Here is a 20,281-nt window from a genome sequence, read left to right on the forward strand (position 1 = left end):
ATTCTAGATTGTTCTGGTTACACCACGAGGCAAGTTGTATAACCTCCTGTCTGTATGCGGATTCGTCGTTGTCTCAAATGAGACCAATCACTGTTGTGTCATCAGCAAACTTCAGTATTTTAACAGATGGATCATTTGAGATGCAATCATTGGTATATAGGAAGAAGTAAAATGGAGCAAGCACACAGCCTTGGGGGGACCTTGTGCTAATTGTACAGGTATCAGATGTGATTCTGCCTAGCTTCACCTGCTGCTTCCTGTCTGTTAGGAAGCAAATATAAAATACAATATAAATACAAAATCAAGACACAAATACCTGTCAATTTACAAAACTGAAAAAATGTGTTAAATGTTAGGAAAATCTTTCTTGTGATAAAAATGGTTCAATAGTGGAGTCAAATTACCAAGAGAATCGAAAGCTTTCCTCGGCTGAATATGTTCAACAAAGAAGACCACTATTTTCTGAAAATACTTCATTTGGGCTTCATTTCCATGATTCTAAGTAAACAAATAAATATCTACACCTGCAAATAACAATTATACACAACGAAGTTGGATTAAAGATCTGTTTCTATACCTCTATAATGAGCATTTTGAACCTCCTTTCAAACAGTGACATTGATATTGTCGGTATAACAGAGCAGTTTGTTTTGTTTTGGTAGATTCTATTGGAATTGCTTTCTCTTCTAAATTAATATTGTGTTTTATACAGGACCTGAATCTGCCATCAGTGAATTTGCTTGTGTTTTTCTTTTCTTTTCTTCACAGAGTCCTGACTTGCGGAAGGAAACTCCTAGGTCTGTGGCCCGCAACTCAAGGTCCTTCTAGTGCCAGATCAAGCGCTCCCAACTTTAACCAGCCTGATAGTGTTATTCTACAAGTGAGTTTCCTGCTACAGCTCTGATTTTTTATAAGCTAAATTCAGACAAGAGGAAGTTATAATGACACTATGTCCACAGTCTGCTGTTGTACAAGCACCCCTACTGTGCTTAATTTAGAGTTCCTCTTTCCAGAGATATACAATAACTGACTTGTAGAAATTTTGTACTTGATTCAGCTTGATTCAGGTGTTAGTGAGGATTATCTTGCATGACTTTCAAAACAGAATATTTTTGATTAATGTTAGTTGCAGTCCCAAAGTATCGGCATAGTGTTCCAGATTTTTAAAGGGAGGAATGAAGAAGCTATTCTCCTCCACAGGTTGTTTACACAGTATTGCAACATAGCAATTAAGATGTCAAATTAGGACTGGGAATTCCCAAGTTCTGGTCAACCCTCAGTTACGGATGCTGGTGTCTTTGGGTCAGCCGACATCACAGGGAGTAGCAGCAGGGGGAAATGAAGGGATATTCCCTTACAAGCTGCCTTCAGCTCTTGAGAAAAGTCAGGATGTCAAATATAACAAATAATCACCACTGCCACAACAACTAGTGTCCTTCAACATTGTCTGTACTGGATGGGACTGGTGGGAGTTTTATCACATCCTCTGGAGGGCCATACCTTCCCTATCCATGATGAAGGATACAGGGAGCTATCCTGCTGAAGGAAACCTCATTAGTTCTTAGGGTTTCAGGATTTACTTTTTAAATGAAGGAAGCAAAGACTCCATTATGAGCCAAGAAATGAAGAGAAGGAGGCTGTATTTAAATGAAAAGTAAAAATGTTGTGAGAATGTGCTCTTAGTATTAATAGTGTTTTACCCAAATCCAATAAAGAAAGAATGCATATCTTTCCAAAAGCACAAGTAGATTTGCACTTGTTAATTTCAAAGACCTGCATATCTTAAATTTAAATATCTGAAGAGCTATCACAGAAAAGGGAGCTGACTTCGGGACAGTATTAGCCTAGAAGGCAGGACCAGAACAAATGTGTTAATGGTAGAACAGGCTGCCAAATGAAGTGTGAGTTCTCCATCAGGTAGAGAAGGATGACTGCTTTAGGGCAGGTGTTTTCAAATATGATGAGCCTGTGAAATCTTTTTTTTAAAATCTTATAGCTCCTGATCAAGAAGCAAAGCTTTAGAAAATTGGATGTGTTTGAATGAACTTTTTCCTCCTTTAGTTTCTCAGCAAGTCCTCACAGAGCAGTTTGAAAAACCCTGATCTAGGAGATCCTGCACTGAGTAAGGAGTTAGACCAGATGACCTTCACAGTCATTATGTCTATGACCTTTTGATTAATTTATGTTCATAGATGGCTTTTTAGAAATCATTACATTTTCAGAACAAAAAAAAAAGCATCTTAATAAGAGTTTTTTCTAGGGAGATCGGTTTATCAGGGAAACCTGGTTTACCGAAATATGGGATGGAGCATACTGCTTCCACTTTCACCTTTCAATCCCAATCCAGGAGCCTTCGCAGGCAGTCGTTTTCACGACAAACTTTTTTTGTGTGTTGAATTTATATTTTACCAACATAGTCTCCCTTTTTTTCTTTGTTGGTAAAATATAAATTCAACATCTTAATAAGACCATGAAGACTTGGTTGTGTCCCCAGGTTGGTGCCCCAGGTGTGTCAAGGACCAAAGTGCTTATCTATATAAACATCCATGGTTACAATTCTACTTGCTTCCATATATATTTGATTTGTATTGTTTTAATTGTTTTTAATTTGTTTTGATGTTCTATTGCATACACCTCCCAGAGTCACTTGTTGAGATAAGCAGCTATAGAAATCAAATAAATAAATCTTACAATAATTTGAAAGACTATGATTAAAGTCCTTGATGCCAGTTCTGTCTTAATGCTAAAACCTGGTAGCCATAAACTTCACTGAATGCCCTTTCAAATAGCAAACTTTTGCTCTGATAAACTTCAGATAAATTGCTGGCCTCTACTAATTAGAGACACACTAATTCTATTCTCTTCTGGCGGATTTTTGCTTAGGAAAGCTAAAATCCTCATCATTATTATTATACACAAAAAATGACAATGTACACAGCAAACAAGATAACTATGCTGGATTTCGTATCACAAATCACTAGTCAAACACTTCCCAAGCGTTTAGGACTGAGTGATGTATCGATGGATTATGCGAACAGATCCCAGTAAGGTGGCCTTCTGCAGCTGATCAATGGTGATTTTATCAGCGCCAATTGTTTTTAAGTGCTTGCCTAGGTCTTTAGGCACAGCACCCAGTTGCCCAGTACCACTGGAACCACCTGCACTGGTTTATGCCAGTCTTTGCAGTTCGATTTTCAAGTCCTGATATTTGGTGATTTTTTCAAGTTGTTTCTCGTTGATTCTGCTGTCACCAGGTATGGCAATGTTGACGATCCACACTTTTTTTCCCTCCACAATCGTGATATCCAGGGTATTGTATTCCAAAACTTTTGTCAGTCTGTATTTGGAAGTCCCACAGTAATTTTGCATGCTCATTTTCGACCACTTTCTCAGGCTTATGATCCCACCAGTTCTTTGCTACAGGCAGATAGTAGTTTTGTGACACAAGTTCTAGTGGACCATCTGAGCAACTGTGTTGTGACTTTGTAGTCAGTCTGAGCGATTGTCTTGCAACGGCTCAGTATGTGATCAATGGTTTCGTCCGCTTCTTTGCAGAGTCTGCATTTGGGGTCATCAGCAGATTTTTCTACTCTGGCTTTAATTGCATTCGTTCTGATGGATTATTATTATTATTATTATTATTATTATTATTACTACTACTACTACTACTACTATTACTACTACTACTACTACTACTACTATTTTATCCTTTAATTCTCTTTCTTGTGAATACATGAAGGAATGCTGGGATATAAGAAGCTTGATATTATTGTTTTCTCTTTCATAGAACTGTTTTCCTTTATGAGGGAGAGGCAGAGTTGTTTTTCTGGATCTTGATTCCCTATATCATTCTGATTCTTCTGTTAATACCTAGTACAAGTGCTTGTAATTTATAACCCTTAATGTGATTCCCAGTATTCATACACTCAACAGCAACTATTTCTTCTTTTTCTATTGCTTCGGTATATCTTCCTTCTTTTCAACTCTAGTGGATAACTTTCCTTCTCTCTCCTTTCCTGTGTTCTTTTTTCACTGGTATTTGTGAATAGCATTTGGCTATGAAATGAGATGGCAAAGTCTGCTGCTTAGGGTGTGGACAAAAGGAATGGAAAGCAAGGTAGAGATTGTTAAAGACTTGGCAGACAGAGAGGAAATCCAGCTGGGCTGGTTTAAAAAAAAGAAACCTCCTCCCTTGGGCCATATCATGTACACACCACTGACTTGGAGTAAAAATGAGAATCATTACTGAGCATCTGACCTCACCCTGCCTTGCTCCATTTACTTCCCTTCCCTGCTGCTGCAACTCTCTGACCTGCTTCTTCAGTATTGATTTATTTGGCCTGCAACCAAGCAGTTAATTCTACTTTTCCACAGTTACTTACAAATCCATTGGTTTCTTGACGAATTAATGTATTTTTTCATCAAAGCTGCTACTAGAGATGCGCATGCAATAACAAATGCATGCTCAATGCATTTATGTAGACATCATATCTTTATCCATAACTGGATCTGGTTGAAACTTTCTAACTGACAGAAACCTGATCACATCTTTCATCTTGAAAAACTCGAAGGAAATACCTTGTTAATCTATGTAACAGCAAAAAGGCTCAGATTCCACAAGAATTTTAAAATCTTTGACAGACTGAGGCAATCCTAAAACACAGGCACTTAACTTCAGTTTGATTTTCTAAGTACTTCCAAAGATGAAGTGAGGAAAGAGTGACACTGACAGAAAACAAAGAGCAAATATGAAAGAATAAGTATACAAATTCAAAGTTGAGCCTACTCTGTTGCAATTATTTTCCAGCTTGATTTCAATTGCAAAATGCATTACAGTTTTTAGAGTAATGTAAACTATATTAGGGAAGAACGAGCCAGAAGATCTACTGAATGTAAATCATGACTATTTGGTCAGTTGTTTCATTTCTAAAATCACTAGTATTTACCTGAGTTGAATGTATAAGGACAAATGAAATAGTAAGGATAGTCCAGTATTTTGCAATGATATTTGGGAGGTTTATGATCTTGTGCATCTTGAAGAAGTGAATAGGACTCTCCATCATATAAACCCCACCAGGTGTGGATTTACCGTTTGCCTCTCCTGGTTGGTTAAAGTAGCTAAGGAGGGGAGAATAAGTGAGATCCTAGCTATAACTAATGCCTTGTGGCGGGGAGGGTGGAATTGAAGTCTCAGTGGTCTTGAATGATAATCATAGTCTTATAGCCACTATTACCATCCTTTGGGGAGAAGATTATCAAGAAAGTGGTGGAACAACTACTGCATAGGATTTTGGAAGATTGCCTGAACTCATGGCAGTTAGAATTCAGGGCATAGGACATGGGACAGCAACCTAAATCCTAATCCAAGCAAGACAGGGGAGCTATTAACTGAGAAACCCTAGGACAGGGGTGTCAAAATGGCAACCTGCAAGCCAGATGCATCAAGTGCAGGCCACACCCACTCCAGGTCCGCAAAGGCAAAAAACATCGTAATACGTTACGTGACATCACGTGGTGTGATTGAATTTGACACCCATGCTCTAGGACAATACAATAAAAGAGCACATTCATAATCCAGAGTTCTTCTTGGAATCATAGCTCTTGCTACAGGAGCTGTTGAAGGCAGAGACCAGGAAAGCCTTGGACCAACTTCACCTGATATTCTAGTTGCAGCCTTTCCTAGAACAGAACAAACTGAAAATATTCAGTCATATCCTTGTCACCTCTTGCTTAGATTGCTGTAATTTATTATATGTTTGAAGACTACCCAGAAGCTATATTTCCTGCAAAATGAAGCTACATGTGTGCTTAGTGGTCGATCTCAACATTGCCACATAATACTATTACTAGCTGGATTAGTTACCAGGTTATTTCGAAGGGTATATTCCATATGTGGCTCAGGTCCTGGGCATTTGGTGATTACCAGTCCCAGGTAAATTTGGTTTATCCAATCCAGATATTTATTGAAATTACCAACCCAACAGAAAGTACAGTGGGATAAGATACAGAAGTGAGCTTCTCAGTGGGGACATTCTCATCCTCTGGAAGAGCCTACCCCCACAAGGTAAGTTTGTCTCCTATTCTCCTAGCCATCTGATCACGTCAGGATAATTTCCCTGGAAGATCTTTAGAAATTGAATGTCTTGGCCAATCCTAGAATGTGAGAAACTAGTTACTCACTGGAATTGTTTAATGTGTTGTTGCATATTGTTAATGCAGTCAGATTGAAGTGATGTGTATGTGAATGCACTGAATATTCAAATTTCAGATTTATTATTTGTTTGTAATTCTTTCTTCAACATTCTAAACTAGCATTAGCTAATAGTTAGATTGCAGGAGAAAAGGGCAGGATTGAACTTAAAATTTGCTTTTGACTTTCTAGAGAAGTCATAAAGTCTCAAAACATGGATTCTGATCCGAAGGTTAATCATTCTCATAGCCACAGTGCTACATTAGTTTTCCAAAGCAACTTGCCCACTCTGATCCTTCTTAATTAAGCCATATATTTAAACCCTAAATTATTTATTTAGTCTGTTTGCCTGTCTAGCATGCTATCCAATATTTTCACTAATCATGAATAATAAATCCTGGAGATGATATGTCTGTCTAGAAGATTTTGTGTGCCTCATATCTGCAGGAAGACTGGGCATGAAGAACAACCATGCATTTGTGGTCACTTATATTAGCATTTACTATGGAGACAGGTCTGTTGGCATACTCAGAGCTGAATAGTACATTCCTTTTGCATATGGTGTGATGTGTATTGCCAGATTATTTGTTGTGCCAAATGCAGAGTTCAGATTAAACTTGGCAAATCAATACTCATTTACTTTTGTGCTAATATGGTGAATCACAGTTTGAATGCATGATGTGTGGTTGCGCAGTCAGATGATTCGGTGTTTGCCGTTTCCCTAGTAACATTATGATGATCAGGCTAAAAGGATAGGAGGTTTGGCTTTAAGCCTTTTTTTTTATTCTTTTTCCTGGTTTATTCTTTGGTCTCCCTAGTCATCAAGCAGCTCCCAGAAACTGGAAACTGGGGTAGCTTGACTTAATCCTATAATTAATCCTATAAAGTTGACCCAACTCAAATTACTTTTGGCCCTGTCTTTCTTGCTTTGAAGAAAAATTACTTTTAAAAGCAACAAAATATGAGTGAAGGACATGTATAAAAGCACTACAGTAATGGTCTGTTCTAAATTGGATTAAGTGGAAATACATACTGCTACATCTTGACTCCTATTACTAGGAGGGGCCATGTAACTTGTTAACTGTTTTTACCAGAGACCATCTATAAAATAGATTAGATCCAGAAGTATAGTGCATGATGTAACTCAGGTCAATATACTGATATGCACATTATACCTTCTGAAATGGATAATTAATGAACAAACTTGCATATTTTGGTAAGGAAGAGACCAGAGGAAATGGAAAAACAGTAACATATTGCTTCAATTATAAGAACCCTTTTTTCGAGTTATTTGTAATTCTGTAGATTATTGTACTACATGGGGATAAATTAAGCAATTAAGTGAATAATTTAAGCTTCTAATTTTTCCCTTTTCTGTGAGACATATCACAATCTCTGTGCTGTCTAAATTGCCACTCAGAATAGTAATATTCTAATACAACTGGGAAAAACTATGATGCTTTCAGGCTAGTTTCATGAAGCGATATGAGAAAAGATTGCTTGCAATTAGATTGCCATATAAATCAAGCGTCATACATTTCCAATATCAAAAAACTATTTTTGGATGCTGATAAAGTCTCTATACTATTCTCTTCTCTTTCTCTTGCAGATTGACTTTCCCAGCTCATCATTTGAAATTAAGTTTACCAGCCCACCAGCAGCAGAATTCAGTCCCAAGTACAACTTCAACAGTCTTTTTGAGGGAGACCAGAGGAAACTAAAGGAGGTTATGCAGAAGGAATCACTTTATTGGTGAGAGGATGGAATCTTCATCGTGATCCATGTCCACCCAGACTGTTGAGGAAAGAAAGTCTGTAATGTTCATATTTTTGAATAAGCCAGATGACCTCAGGGAAGGGAGGTGGGGTGGAAAACTGCAACTCCAGCAGAAGTCCCACTTCCTTACCCAGAACTGCCCATTCTCTGTTTGGAAAGAAGTGGCAAGCAAGTGTTATCCATCTTCCTCCACAAGAAATGGCTTCAGCTGCCCTTTGTCAATAAAAAAACATAGGTGCCATGTGACTTTTGATGAAATGTGTCATAATAGTTAGGAAAGGTGCTGCCAAACTTCTTCAAAATTTTTGTACCATAGACTAATATGGTTTTCCTTCTTTTATGGCCAAACTCTTAAGCTCCTTAAGCTCCCCCTTAAGCCTCCTCAAACTCCTACTCAAGAACTCCTTCCCCCCAAAAACAGATCTTGGAACATAGCTCAGAAGATGCCATCGGGTAACTGAAGTTGTACATTACTCCTTGAGGCAATGTGTCCATCTTGCTGCTGACTTCTTTCCTTTTTCTGGATCGAATTGCTAAATAAGGCTAGTTAGATATTCTTATGGTCTGTGTTTCTCTTGTCAACTAGCCCCACGCATTATAGAAACGGTGGTGCACAATGTTGTATGTTTCAGTTTTCCCAACTTATAGACCTCCATACATTTTGATCTACAAGTATCACTGACCTCAGCAAGCATAACCAACAAGGAAGTTTATCTGCAAACCAGCATTCAGAAGCATGCAGAATTGAATGGGTTCCGTTCTCTCACTAGGAATGCTTCCTTTCCATAAAATAGCTATTTAAGACACCATTTCTTCCACCAGCCTACTTTGTTTTTACTGGAACCGATCACCCCTTCTTACCTTTATAGCATTTCTCCCCCCGCCCCCCATAGGTAGGAAGGAACAGATGACATTAACTGCCCATGGGACTTACTGTTTTTACTTCGCCCAAATGCATGGTGTGCATTAAATTGGATCAGGCAGCAAGGGAGTTAATCCCATTCATTTTCTTTACAGAGTGCATACTTTGGGAAAGAAACACCCATTAACAGGAAATCCAGACTTGGGCCATCAGTTGTCCCCTTTCATTCATGGAAGGAGGAAGATTATGATATATGTATATGTTGAGGCAATGATTTACAGAATAACATAAGGTAAAAAAAGAAGTTTCCTATCCTGAGAAACATCTATGCTAAAAGCCCACAGTAAGAATTCAAAAGGAGATAAAAGTTCAACAGTCTTAAATTAAAAGCCTACATATGAATCTATGCCAGGGATGATGAACCTTTTGGATCTGATGTGTCAAAAATTCAGAAAATGAATTTGCTCTTGTGTCAAAAGAGGTGTCTCTGGATCTCCTCTTCTCTAGACTTTCCACTCCAGACCCTCTGGAAGTCACAAGAGAGGGCCCTGCTCTTGTACAGCCTCAGAAAATCATGTGATTGGATGCCTTAGAAACTTCATGAGCAAGGCTCTCTCACTTGTATTTCAGACTGTCTGGAGGTCTGGTGTGCCAACAAAAAAAATCATAGGCGTGCCATCACTGGCCCATGTTCTGGTTTCATCTTCCTTTAAATCAGAAGTGGAATTTTAAAAGGAAGATTTTCAATATGGTGCCCTTCAAATATTTTGGGATTCGAATTCTTGGAATTTCCAACCTTATTTTCAGTTATTTTGAGTTGTCAGTTCTTGAGTATGGTGGCTGGGAAGTCTGGGAATTGCAGTCCCAACATACTTGGAATTCCCTGCTTTGGGTTAATGTAATCATAGCCTTGAGTTATAGTTTCTGCACAAATTTCTAACTTTTGTTTTGTGCTTGTGGTGTATACTCTGTTGGTTTGGATGCTCTAGTGATGCATTGTATTTAAAGGACCCTTCTAAATTCCGTTATTCCTTTACATGTTATTATTTTTGTTACAACACACAATATTCTTCTTTTGGGGGAAGAAGAATACTGTCTCTTAAAATGGAGTGAACCTGCAACAAGGGAGCTTTGTAATTAAAGGCAACAAACCCTCCAAAGTTTATTAGCTCTGTGCCTCTTCATGTTAGACAGGCTGGTGCTGCAATTATATTTTTATTGCTTCCCTTACCACCACCATTACCATAAATCAGGTTGGGGGGAACAAGACTTAGAACAGTGGAAATTCAGCAGACGGGGTATTGTTTGTCTGCACTATAAAAACTAAGTGAACAGAGGATACTATTATAGAGATAAGGGGTAGATTGGAAGCAACTGCAGTCCCTGTTCCTCTAAACTGTTAACTGCAAAGTCTTTTGGAAAGATAATATTTATGCTGGTGGCATTATCATATCCATTATTTTTTTTTACTATTTCCATACATTTTTGCCACTATATTTGCAATGTCTATATTTTAGGAGGAAGCAATTTCCTGAGCAGTGTAAAGTAGACAAATAAGGCCGACCTGATATCGCACAGGAGGCAATCACACATACTTTCTTGCCTGCTCTGGGTCATTGCTGGGGTGGGAGGTTCTCATGGGTGGGCAACAATTTCACTCTCCATCTTTGTTCTGGCCCCAGTGAATTAATTTCCTGGACACAACTAAAGAACACTTGTGGGAACAGAGCTAGCATTATTATATGTGATTGCCCCTCCTATCTATCTTTGCCAAGGCCTCTGCAAGCTGCTTCCCCTCTTTTTCAAGAAACAATGCAATTGGGTTGAAATAGATGGATCTGGATCATAACCACAGCCTATTATAACCCTGAGCTCCCTCCAGAGTTTCCCTGCCTTACAGCACAGAAAGCTCGATTCCCCCAGGACTGGAAAACAATCTCCACCCCAGGAAACTGTTTCCATGAGTTTCAGTTGGAATGTTTTAAGAGAGATGGCCTTTTCCTCACTGCTAAATAGCTACTGGTCAGAGTGGCTGTTTAAGCTTCAACCCCTTCCCCCAAAAGAGGACACCGATTTCAATAAAATGTGCATATACTAGTTAATATGCAGGGATGCAGAAGTAGAAGACATTCCTTTAATTACAAAATGCATAGAATATATTAGCTCACAAATACTGCTTTCAGTAGGGTTTGATTTAGACCACATAAACGATATCTATGTGCATCTGCAGAGCATGTTTTCCTCTTCACTAAGTATAAACCATTGCCGGTCAACTAAAATGAGGATGATCAAATCTTATAAGATACAACCTGCTGCAATTTTTGAGTAATCCTGACCCTCATATAGGAAATGTAACCTATGCTACTCCATTCAGAAGCATGTTGAATTGTTCGTATAAATTGTGGAAAGGAAAAGGCAGAACTATATGCAAGACCAGCGATTGTTCACATGTAGTCCTCAACTTACAACCACAATTGGGAGTAAAATTTCCATGGTAAGTTGTTGTAGTCATAAATTGAGTCAAACCGATTTTACAACAATTTTTGTGGCAGTCAATAAGTGAATCACGTGGTTGTTAAGCAAATCCAGCTTCCTTAATGGGCATTGTTTTTGTCAGAAATCCTCAAAAAAGGGTTTCAAATCATCGTCAAGTAATGACAAATGCTGCAACCAGTTACAAACATGAGTCAGTTGACAACTGGCAACTTTGGAATCACATGACACTCCTGCAGTTAGTGTATGTACAGGTTGTCACTTTCTTGAAGGACATCGCAAATTTGAATCTTTGTTAAACAAATGGGTTGTAAGTCGACAACTACTTGTACTTCTTCTAGGAAGCAGCTTCTTCCTGAACTTTGTACATGTCACAGTTGATTGCAGCTTTCTTGTTTTCAGTAGCCCTTTGGGAAGGTTGTCCTTTTAATCCCATTAGATAGGAGATGGAGTTGCTTCAGGTTCTCTCATTAGCCATCTGATCCTGTCATTTTCTTGGAGAGATTTGGCGGCTAATTGAAATAGAATAGGATATTTTCACATGAATTTGCTGCTCTCTGGTGGTTACACATATGGGAACATCTTTGTGATCCTGTATGAACCTATCTCACAGTATTTTTCTGTAAACAAAAAGTGTACAATCAAATGACACAGGCTAGTTTTATGATGGTCTTACATAGAGTATTTTAATAGCGTATAGCAGGGCTTGTCAAACTCGGGGCTGTGGGCTGGATGCGTCACACGCTGGCCATACCCACACCTGGTTTAGTGAAGGGAGGAAAAGTCCCAATACATCATGTGACACTACCGTGAGAATGTGAGTTTGACACCCCTGGCATATAATATTAAGATCACCTACAATGTATGTCACATATAAATATCAACATAGTATAATAGACTTGCAGGACCAGCATGTTGTGCAACAAGGTCACATAGTGTAATAAGATTGGGACTGGGTTAGGGACTTCTGTCTTCACTGAGTTGTGTTCGTGAGGGGTGCACGAAGGGAGGCTCAGCCAATCTCATTGTACATGTGTTGTACTCTGACAATAAAGGTAATAATAATAAATATGATGGAAAAGGGAAGGGAATGGGGGTAGCAAAGCAATAGAAAAACAATTCTTGAAGTTGTAAGGAGCCAGCAGCCTTGACAGGTAAGTCTGTGTGCTTTTAATTTAAAAGCAGACCCAAAATTCACTCTATCCATCAGTCAGTGTCTAATTGCATAATTGTGAAATATTTGCATAAGTGTTATTACATGGAGATTCTTTGTATCTCTTGTGTCTTTCTCTCATCCCAGGCTAACTGAAGCAGACAAAAAAAGATTATGGGAGAAGCGTTATTACTGCCATTCTGAGCCAGGTTCGCTGCCTCTGCTGCTTGCTAGTGCCCCAAGCTGGGAGTGGGCCTGTTTGCCTGACATCTATGCCCTGCTGAAACAATGGACACACATGAATCATCAAGATGCCCTTGGACTCTTACATGCAGCGTAAGTAAGAGCAAGTATTGGAAGTGTTCAAAGTGCGCAGATAGGGTGATCCTGATTCTACATTGCATTTTGATTAATCAGATCTTCCACCCTTGATTTTCTATCCATCTCCTCAACACTGGCAGTTGGACTAATTGTTCTTCTATACCAGCTCCTTAGGCTCAATCCTGTCTTAATTCATTTACAGTAAAATGTGTTGAACTCACTAAATAGAAGATGAATAAATGTATAAGAGCTGGTTATCCATGGGACTGTTTGTCATTTCTGCTCATTATGTGGAATTAGCATGCTCTAGATCCCATCAATTAAACAGTGCCATCTGATAGGCACCCAGGAAGTTGCACTACAATCTGTGCAGTGTTTGCCCTCTCAAATGATGATGCCCGCCAACACTGATAAGGCTTGCCTTGACCATATTCAAACAAGCCCTTAAAAGCTAGCTTATCACCAGGATTAGAGTAGGTGGCGAGCCCCTTGCATACATAGTTGATTTGTGAGAATTTTGTATTTTTCTGGATAGCTGATTTTCATGTTGCTTACATACTACTATTTTTAAATTATGTACTATAGGCTACTACAGATAAGGAATCCCATCTTTGTTGTGAAATTGTGAAAGCATGTTGTGATAGTAATAGCTGCTATGCAGGGAGGGTCTTCATGAAATAGTTGCCATGGTGGCACAGACTGCACTAAGAGATGGTATCATATAGACAGTTGAGTGAGTTACAGATATTGTTGAAAAGAATTCTCAGTTTGGCGCTTGGACAATGTGTCTTAATGAACATCTGTTATAAACTCTCTTACTGATATGGCTGCAGGTTCCCAGATCAGGAAGTGAGAAGGACAGCTGTACAGTGGATTGATTCCATAAGTGATGCTGAGCTATTAGATTATCTGCCCCAGTTGGTACAGGTGAGTCGATGTGCTTATTGAAAGAATTGCCAAGGGCTTAGCTGGGAAATTATTGCTGTCAATTTGAGAACATGCCTACGAATGGTTTATAACTCAATAGAGGTTTATGTCTAGCAAGGAAATCACTATGCTAGAGTCTTTGTTTTAGGAACTGATAAATTGTTCTCCTAGGGTAGCATTTCTTTAAATGATTAGGAATGTCATAGCTTCGTAAGTTTTCAGGATGGTTGCTCTGCTGAGAAATCAGTTGTAATGAGATTATTTTGACCAAATACATCTGACCAAAGAACAGACATTTTTATAAGTAGATGATATCTTTCAGATCATATTTTTATATTTTGCATTGAATTCAGAACACTTTCTGTTTGGGGATTTTGCTTTCATACTTAATAGTTTTCAGTTTCCTTCTTCCATACTCTTGCACAGGGTAGGCAAGTTCACAAGTAACCCTCATTTTGCAGCCCCAGGTCATCCTTCACAAAGTTTAGCAGTAAAATAGCAAATGTAGCTTCCCAGGTTTATTTTTTCTTTTGAGGCTAGAATGAGATAGTTGGGGATATGATTTCCCTGCAAGATAAAATATATTGATTTCTGCTCTGAACTCCTCCAAGGCTCCCCTGAGATAGATTTAAAAAAATGTTCAGTTCTCCCAGCTGGTAAGATCTTGAACCATTTCCCCTTGAACCATTTCCCCCACTGCAGTCAAAATAGATTTTAAAAATTAAAATAAAATAAAGCTGCTTTCCACAAAGAAGCTAAGTTCTTAAGTTATGTTTTCTGCATGTGAATGTACCATATTTTCACAGCTTTAATGCAGGTTGGAGTTATTCTTGCTACACTTGTTAAAATGTATTTACATACATACATTATATGTATGTATATACAGTAATTATTTTTACATAATTTTTACTTTTTACTGTGCTGTAACATCTCTTCTTGTACAATTATATAGGTGTTATCATGTTTTAAGTGTAAAGAGTAAAGTAGCAACAATATTCCATTAATGGATGTTTATGAATGTCTCCTTGGGGACTTTGTAAGCAGTTTATTTGGGAAACCAATTTGTATTTTCTTGCATTGTGCACCACTGTTACATTTTCTGTTTCCATGCTTCTGTAGCTCACTGTAGGTTTTATAGCTTGCACCTGTTTTTTTTTTTTTGCTGTAAAACCAATTTATTTTCTTTCTGTAGGCTCTTAAGTATGAATGCTATTTGGACAGTCCCTTGGTGCGGTTTCTTATGAAGCGAGCCATTTGCGATCTGAGGATCACCCACTATTTTTTCTGGTAATATTGGTGGGCATAATGAGGGTAGAATGAGATACATAAGAAGATAAGTACTGGTAGGAAAAAGGGGGACTCTAATTTCATTGTTGCTAGCAGACTTTTTTTATCCCATATTGCCCACTAATAAACAGGCTCAGGATAAAACAGTTCTTTGATTAAGATTTTTATCTATATAGATAATACTGTATACAGGGATATTTCATATAATTCCTGTTCTGTGGAGTTCCTGATGATCTCTGAACTTGGTTGTTTGCTTGAAAACTCTTCATTACCCAAATAGGTCATATCAGTATGAGTGAATATGGAGTGTGCTGTAGTTTGCCCTGATAATTTGGAGACAGGTATAGTTTTTACACACCTAAACTACGAAAGGGAAGGGCAAACTACTGCATATAAACAGGCATAAAACAGCAACAAACCTCGTACAGACTTACAATAGTTTATTTAGTGACTGAAGTTACAAAGACATGGAAAAAAATGGCTTATGACCATTTGTTTATGATCATTGCAGCATCCCCATGGTCATATGATCGAAATTCAGAGACCTGGCAACTGACTCATATTTATGATGGTTGCAGTGTCCCAGGGTCATGTGATCACTTTTTACGACCTCCTGATAAGCAAAGTCAATGGGGAAGCCAGATTCACTTAATAACTGTGTTACTAGCTTAATAGCTGCAGTGATTCACTTAACAGCTGTGGTAACAAAGGTTGTAAAATGGAGTGACATTAACAACTGTCTCATTTAGTAACAGAAATGTTGGGCTCAGTTGTGATCATAAGTAGAGGACTACCTGTTGCACGTTCACTTAGTCTGCATAGGAGAAGAGACAGAGAGCTTTTGCTTAGTTACTTCTACTAATGTAGATAATTTGAAGTATGGCTCCATTCCACACAAACATTTCTATTTCCAGTGACAAAGTTTCTGTATTCCCAGGCTTCTGAAAGATGGTTTGAAGGATTCTCAGTTTAGCATTCGTTACCAGTACCTGCTGGCAGCTCTGTTATGTTGTTGTGGAAAGGGTCTGCGGGAGGAGTTTGACCGTCAATGTTGGCTTGTTAACACCTTGGCTAAGCTGGCTCAACAAGTCCGTGAGGCTGCTCCATCATCGCGACAGGTATGGTGACTGGAGGAAAGAGCAGAGAGGAATAAGAATGATAGACTTAATGTGCAATGGTGAAATATTTAACTAAAAGTAGAAATGATGATGGAAAAAAGGAAATCATTATCTAAAGAATAGTATGTTTCCTCATAAGTTACGTTTCCACTAATTCCACAAGACAGTATGCAATAAATGATGTAAAAGTACTGGCTGATCAAGATTTTTATGCTGCATGATGTTCTTTCCATGTTCTAAGATACATCTGAATCAGTGGTGGCATTCAAATTTTTTTACTACTGGTTCTGTGGGCATGGCAGGGGAAGGATACTGTAAAATCTCCAGTAAGAGTAGTATTTGCCGGTTCTCCAAACTACTCAAAATTTCCACTACTGGTTCTCCAGAACTGGTCAGAACCTCCTGAATACCACCTCTGATCTGAATGTTCTTACCTACTTCTCTAAGTATCTAGTGCAGTATGCTTTGGTTCTGGTTATCTGCAACATAGAAACAGAATTCTAATTTCCTTCCACTTACCTATGTATACCCCAAAAGATTGCAAGTGCTTTATAAGCTTACCACCTGGAAGCAGAAACTGCATGTTAGATCTAAGTATGTTTGCTAATATTTGAATACAAATTTTAATTTGCTACTATTTTGGGATCAAGTGGGCCTTATTGTTATTCACAATGGGTCCATTTCAACTGAACAACTGTGGATGACAAGACTATGAAAAGAAAAACACTTTTCACATGCACCAGAGTCAGTTCACCATGTAATACATGTGTAAAAAATATACAAAACCCCCTCAAAGCTATGAATATATGAAACTGCTCATCAAGAGTCATAAGGTTTGGTCTGTATTTTCCAGCTGTAGATACAGGAAATTACATCTAATGGTTCCACAAATAACAAGGGCTACCTTTAAACGATTTTAATATTTTTTTTCAAAGTTGTCCATACACCTAATTATTAGAACTTTTCATGATATTGTGGCTTGTTTTAGCCAAGTTTCATATCATGTTACTAACAATACTAAAGCTTATGAGAAAAGCAGACACTTTATGGATAAATACTTTTTAGTGGTGAAAAATGACCTGTGTTGAAAAGGAAATGGAAAGGGATTCGAGTAAGCTGAAGTTAAGAGCTTATAGTTTTTGTTTTGTTTTTCCTTTAGGCCATCCTTCGTGAGGGACTAGAGGATGTCAGACAATTCTTCAATGTCAATGGCTCCTGTCGACTACCGCTTAGCCCCAGCCTGCTGGTGAAAGGAATTGTGCCCAGAGTATGTTGTAGACTGGTTAAAATGCTTTTATCTATATACTGTGGAAATGGGATTAGCTCTTCCTTCAACACCTTAGGAGTCACTCACTGAGATGCCATGTGTTTCATGTGCCAAAACCATCCAAGCTCCGGAAAGGCATTTCTATAACCAGTTTTTATGCAACATCTTACCTCTTTAGTATGAAAATAATTGGCTTCCATCACTTAACTATCCATTATTTCTGGTGGCTTTGTTTTATTTGGGCAATTAGTAATATATCCATGAGGAATAACATAATACCTTTGATCTGATCCTAAATCTGCATTGTGTAGTAATTCTTCTTCCAATGCTTGGGATCATCGATCTCCCATATTGCTAGGCTGCTTGATTGTAATATTCACCTCCCCACTTTGGTCTCCATTTGTCTATGCTTGCAGGATTGTTCCTATTTCAATTCAAATGCTGTCCCCCTGAAGCTCTCTTTCCAGAATGTTGACCCCCTTGGAGAAAATATCCGTGTTATTTTTAAGGTAAGTGCTAGGCTGGAATTGTTTAGTTTTTAAGGAAGATCATTGTTAGATTGAAATCTTCCTTCTGATTGGAAGGCAGGCAAAATTATTTCTACTATAATGTGCCTGAGGATTTGATTGTGGTTGGGATGGAGACTGAATATCAGGTACAACAGGAAGTTGTTTTCTAATTCCATCTAGTATAATAAAAACTAGTGTAGACTTTGCTATTAAGCTAGATCCATATGGATCAGCAAGGTTTCTTAGCCTGAGGACTATGCTGCCTACAGTTGACTTTGCAGGCTGCATTCCTATAATGTTTGGAGTCAAAACAGAGAGTGAGCAAGGCTAACTATACACATTGTTATATTCATCAATACATCTGTGTAGTTATAATCAAGCATATATCCAGACTTTCTCTTGTTCATGTGATGCTCTTTTCAACCTTCTCCCCCTGCAGTTTCAAAGCAACTCTTAGAGAAGTGATAATGATTCTGGAGTAAATTGGGGTTGACACCTTTTTAAAAAGTGAACAGGTGATTTAGGTTACATTGCATGTTTTAAAAAGAGGAAACATGTCTAATAACTTTCTCCTAATATCAATTATTAAAAAGCTCTGGAAATAATCTGTCTTAAATCATGCTTTTGTTCCCACAGTGCGGAGATGATCTTCGCCAAGATATGCTAACCCTGCAAATGATTCGCATAATGAACAAGATCTGGGTGCAAGAAGGTTTGAACATGCGCATGGTCATATTCCGTTGTTTTTCTACAGGCCGTGGTCGGGGTAAGCCTAGATCCAAGTATGAAACATTTTTAGTTTCCTTTATCTTCCTCAGCTTTATTTACAAACTAATAGGATTCTTGGGGGACCTTATAGAATAGTGACTTCAAGTTCAGAACTCATTTATTATCTCTTTGGGCAAACAGTGAGAATACGGAAACTGCCTTGCTAAATTAGTCTGTGGGTAGATTAATAATTTCCCAGTGTGCCTATTCTTCCTTCCTAAGTCATAGCTGTAGGATTTTTTACTCAAAATTTTATCTGTGCCTGCCACATACATAACAATGGGTTTATGTTTCCAGTTTTATTTCCTTATCTGTTTTCTACTATTATTTTCACCGTTTTATTTGTTTCACATTTTAAAATGTGTTTGGAAATGCTTAGTGTTTTGAATATTATAATTATTAGGCAGATTAGAAGTTTCAACACTAATAATTTGTGCACAGTATCTGTTAATCAGTGTGAAATATCCCTAAATATGGAAGGTTTTTTCTTGTTTTATCCACTATATAAGGGTTATTTCAGTAACAGTCTGATAAAAACTTATTCCAGTAAAATGATGCTGAGCTGAGCACCTGCTTCAGTTTATGACAAATGCATTCTTTATCTGCAACAATATTACCAATAAAATTGTTTTTTTAAAAAAAAATTCTTCTAGAGATATCTTCACAACTGTGCCTACAAATTAGCAGCATAAGATATTATGATGATTAAATAATTTAGCCTGGACCTTGAAACTGAATCAGTAGCTGTTTCCTTAGCAAAAAGAGAGGTTGTCATTTTCTGAATTTCTAAATTGAGGCTCTGTTGTTGATACACAAAAAGGAGCTTGATAACCTTCAATCCATGTGCTGCCTTTGGTGGCCTCCTGTGGACCCAGCAGAAACTTACTAGGTGATTATAGTCAGTCGCCATTCCTCAGACCAACCTACTGTTGTAGAGAAAGATAGGAGAAGTAAACTCTGAATATACTGCATTGAACTCTTGAAAGAAATCTGGGAGAGCAATCAAATTCAACTGCTTGCCTACATGCTCTTTGGTAGGCAAGCAGTTATCAGAAAGCAATTATTTGTTCCATTATAGCACAGCTATGAGGGAAACTTTTGTGACTTCCCCTTTCCTTACAGCAGCCTATTGGTTTCCTGATGCTAATGACATCGAGAAACTGTCAGACATGGATGGAACAGCTGAGAGATGAGAAGTGGGTTGCCCTCCTTCCAGACATTGTTTAAACCAGGGGTCACCAAACTTTTGGACCTCAGGGACCACCAAACTCATAATTTTAGATCCCAGGGACCACTAACTGGTTCTGTGGGTGTGGCCTAATTTGTGGGTGTGGCTTGTGGTCATGTGACTGGCTGGGCATGGCTTGTATATAAATATTATAAATATTATATAAGTATTGAATTTTTTATAAAAAAAGAGCAACTTTTACCCAAAATCAGGCAAAGCAGGCAGATTGAGTTGCTCACAGAATCACAGATTCATTCAGAGATCTATCTATCTGCCATCAACTAGCTCAGTCTGTCACATAAAATTTGCTCGCAAGCAAACTCACAAAATTAACTCACAACACACCATGCATGTAAATATTGAATTTTTTATAAAAAAAGAG

At 38.1% G+C, this 20,281-nt stretch overlaps 1 protein-coding gene across 4 annotated transcripts in view; it reads left to right on the plus strand.

Moving 5' to 3' along the window:
• PIK3C2B (phosphatidylinositol-4-phosphate 3-kinase catalytic subunit type 2 beta) overlaps window positions 1-20,281 on the plus strand; it is a 94,377-nt gene that overhangs the window by 60,662 nt on the left and 13,434 nt on the right. For all 4 annotated transcript variants that reach the window (XM_087929446.1, XM_026715564.2, XM_087929447.1 and 1 more), the window contains 9 exons: window positions 769-880; window positions 7,800-7,942; window positions 12,622-12,810; window positions 13,629-13,722; window positions 14,915-15,009; window positions 15,947-16,127; window positions 17,287-17,394; window positions 17,811-17,903; window positions 18,540-18,669. In XM_087929446.1, coding sequence (XP_087785572.1) covers window positions 769-880; window positions 7,800-7,942; window positions 12,622-12,810; window positions 13,629-13,722; window positions 14,915-15,009; window positions 15,947-16,127; window positions 17,287-17,394; window positions 17,811-17,903; window positions 18,540-18,669 — 1,145 coding nt within the window. The remainder of the gene's footprint in view (window positions 1-768; window positions 881-7,799; window positions 7,943-12,621; window positions 12,811-13,628; window positions 13,723-14,914; window positions 15,010-15,946; window positions 16,128-17,286; window positions 17,395-17,810; window positions 17,904-18,539; window positions 18,670-20,281) is intronic.

This window comes from Pseudonaja textilis, chromosome 3 (assembly GCF_049901715.1).
Source record: "Pseudonaja textilis isolate UNSWEBS1 chromosome 3, rPseTex1.2, whole genome shotgun sequence".
NCBI lineage: Eukaryota > Metazoa > Chordata > Lepidosauria > Squamata > Elapidae > Pseudonaja > Pseudonaja textilis.